Raw genomic sequence first — 3,645 nt, 5'->3', positions numbered from 1 at the left:
CACTATTTATGAGTTCACTTGATACTAATACCAATGACGTTTCTGTTATTGAACATCATACTTAAATCCAATTTTGAATTTTATTTCAATAATAATAATAATTTTAATTTATTGACAAGTATCAAAACTATCTTGCCATCGAAAAACTTTCAAACTTCAATTTTGTAAAACCAAATAAAGGTTCAAAAATATATGTGGAAATTACATACAAATCGAAATAGATTATAAATAATTTTTTTTTTTTTTGTACAGAAACACTTAAGTAAGATAAAAAAAACTATAAAAAAATATATATTGTATGGTTTTTGTCAGTACACACGTTAGATCTTAAAAACGGATGAAAAGTGTTAAAATGGTTGGCCAGTTAATAATGAAATGACATTTATATTGATAATTGGGTCTTGGTAACGTGGATCTCGGTACTGTTACTATACTCGTATAATTATTTATTATATAAATATTTTGTTGTGTAATTTTGAACTTATTCTTCTGAATACCTATAATTGTTTTGTCTTCACTTTAACTTTGTATTTATACCAAACCAATTTTGTTTTGTCTTGTGGTGTTTTGTTTACTAGTGTAATTGAATTAACTTTGAACTATTATTCTTTTGCATACCCATAACTGCTTTGTGTTAAATTTAACTTTGTATTTATATCAAACCAATTTTGTTTTGTTTTGTACTTTTGTTTCGCTACGAAAATGGCAGATGAAAATACTGTATTTTGTGCAACCGCCAGCACTTCTACCGTCGGACAAGGTTGGTAACTTGTTCTAGGTTAAGTTGGTACGTGTGGTCTTAACCTAACCTAACCTAGTCTTTAATTACAATTAGTAGACAATCGTAACACAGTGGACTCCGGTCGTGGCGGCGGATCGAAGAGGGCGTGTGAAAGCGATCAGCCGGTGTCCAAGCGAGTCAAGTAACTGCAAATGGCTGTACTGTAATAATATGGTTGTATTTATTAATCTTCATCTTTTTAGAACCGATCGAAGCGATACTGCCACGTCATCTGATTTGCGGCCACAAGAAGTCAACGATGTCATCTACCAGATATATATGGCCGAGGACAACAGTTCGATCATCGCCTACAATGAAAATGGCAACTTGATTTATTTTGTAAAATGTGCCGATGAAGAAAAGGCTGATCAAAGCCATGAAAATGCTGTATTTGATGCACCTGCCAGCACTTCGAGCGCCGGACAAGGTTGGTAACTTATTCTAGGTTAAGTTTTCGTTAAGTTGGTACGTGTAGTCTTAACCTAACCTAGTCTGTAATTACAATTAGTAGACAACCGTTGCACAGTGGACTCCGGTCGTGGACGCGGATCGAAGAGGTCATGTGAAGGCGATCAGCCGGCGTCCAAGCGAGTCAGGTAACCCTAAACAACTATCAATAAACGATTTTACCTGAAAAAAATTAGGAAAGTTTTGAAAATTGTCAGAAATTTTCTTTATGACTGCTGAATGACCAAAAAAAATTCGCCACCCCTCCGAAGACCGAAAGTGTCCGCCATTTGATTTTTTTTTCAATTATCATCAACAATTTTAATTTTACAATAAAAATACTTCTATTCACCATTATCTCCAATAATTGAACTGTCGGGAAAATTAGTTTTTTGATTTTTCTGTTTTTTACCATTACATTATTATTTTTACTCACTAATTTTTGCGTTAATTATTAGTCATAGGCATCCTTAATTTTTCGAAAGATTTTGTTGGTACTTTGATTTATTATTTTTGCTTTTTTTAATTTTTAAGGAGATACTGCATTATTTTCTAGTATCGTTGTGTATTAAAAACAAAATAAACTTAACAAAATGCAGTATCTCCATAAAGATATTTTTTAGTATAACAATTTAGTAGAATGATAAACACAATGGTTTTAGTTAGTACCAAGGTATCTGAAAAATCTCAATAAATGTTTTGGTAGGTACATATTTAGGGACGACCGGGTCCCTTCGACCAGTTGGGAGGCGACCTTTACGGAATCAACCGATCACAGAATTAATGAAGACGATAGTGACGATGACGAAAAGTATATTCAGTACCTGCGCTGATAAACTACGTTTAAAAATAATTTCACCTAAACTACATTGTTGTTTATGTAATGAATTCTGTTTAATGTTTATAATGTACCTAATGTATTCTTTGTTTTGATATGTATTATTTCTTCTATCTTTCCATACAATATGTGTTGATGTGTATTGTGTACCTAATACTGTGTTATACAAAATATTTTTTTGTAAATAAATCATGTAATTATTGTACCTGAATTAAATACTTAAAAATTAAAATTGTACGTTGTGTTTACTAGATTTGTTTTTACAATGATGGCTTTTAATTTTTTAGCAGCTCTCCCGTACAGAAATCGTACCTGAAATGGTAACTATGTTATGGGAAAAAATATATCAAAAAAAAAATTTACCCATTCCCCTTCAAAATCGAGAAAAACAATTACATATATTCCAACTTAATTTTTTTTTATATGGTTGAATTAGTTAGAAATATTTATGGAATATTCTCTGAACACAGTAGGTAGTACCGATAAACATTGACAAGCCAAAAAATAATAACCCTTTCCCCTAGAAGAGATAGAAATGGTGTCTTTATTTCAATTGGATGAAGCCACAGCTCATACGTCCCGTCGTCGTTCTCGGATTGTTTTGCAAGAAATGTTTCCTGGTCGCCTAATCTCGTATTTCTTATGGGGATACCTCAAAACTGAAGTTTTCAAACATCGAACTAGAACCATTAAAGAACTAAAAGAAGCTATCCGTCAAGAAATCTCTGGGATTCCACTTAATATGCTGGCGAGAGTGATGGAAAACTTTCGAGAACGGCTCTAAATGTGCGTCGCTCGTCAAGGCAATCATTCGGACGATATAATTAAAAAAAAAAAACCTTAAACAATGTAGTTTCTATAAATACAAATGTTTTTTTCATATCTTGTATAGTTTTTTTTTAAATTCATTTCGGAAATGTGGGAGTCCATTACGCCGCACCCTGTATATTTTACAACAAACGACCGTTTTTCGGTTGCGTGCCCGACAAGTACATATTGTTATAGGTATGTATCAAAAAATGTCCGGGGGAGCACGTGCCCTTGGTACCCACTACCCACCTGCTCAGCTCTTAAAAATTAAAATAAATAAGTAATAACAATAAACAATAATTGAAGTATGAAGACGCCAGGAAACCAAGTACGATAACGGCAGATGGATGCGACCACAGACCACAATATCCATACGTTGAAAATGGTGCCAAATGTTTTTGTTTTGATTAACAGCTGTTGGTGTAAGTAGCGAGTTGTATCCTCAGCCACAGGTACACCAAAAATTAAAAATTCGTTTTTCTTATCACTGATAACACTAATAACACTGATAACAACCTGTCATACCCCATAAATACTCACAATCAACCATTTTTTTATGCCAAAAAAAATTCTTATCACTGATAACATTGATAACAATCCTCTTTTTGATAAGGGAGGATGATCCTTACTCAACAATACACTACTCTGAGGTGTAAGTTGAGGTCGGCTGATCTGAGATAAATAAGTTGAAGAGAAGAGCCGCGAAAAAAGACTTTGTCAAAAGAATCACATGCTGAAGACACGTGATTGTTGATTTTAATGTGTTTTC

The 3,645-nt window shown here is 33.1% G+C and overlaps 1 protein-coding gene across 1 annotated transcript; it reads left to right on the top strand.

The window, feature by feature from the left end:
* The first annotated feature begins 702 nt into the window (after window positions 1-702).
* Window positions 703-2,210, top strand: LOC126835899 (uncharacterized). Its single transcript, XM_050568771.1, has 5 exons — window positions 703-760; window positions 836-923; window positions 985-1,208; window positions 1,290-1,377; window positions 1,935-2,210. The coding sequence occupies exons 1-5, from the start codon at window positions 703-705 to the stop codon at window positions 2,059-2,061; spliced, it is 585 nt and encodes a 194-aa protein (XP_050424728.1). The 3' UTR covers window positions 2,062-2,210.
* Window positions 2,211-3,645: the final 1,435 nt, after the last annotated feature.

This window comes from Adelges cooleyi, unplaced genomic scaffold (genome assembly GCF_023614345.1).
Source record: "Adelges cooleyi isolate 19-005CV unplaced genomic scaffold, UGA_ACOO_1.1 ACOO_flye_CR_arks_rails_tigmint_CR_PRNA_23, whole genome shotgun sequence".
NCBI lineage: Eukaryota > Metazoa > Arthropoda > Insecta > Hemiptera > Adelgidae > Adelges > Adelges cooleyi.
The sequence above is the reverse complement of the archived record's forward strand: the minus strand, read 5'-3'. Positions and strand labels throughout refer to the sequence as shown.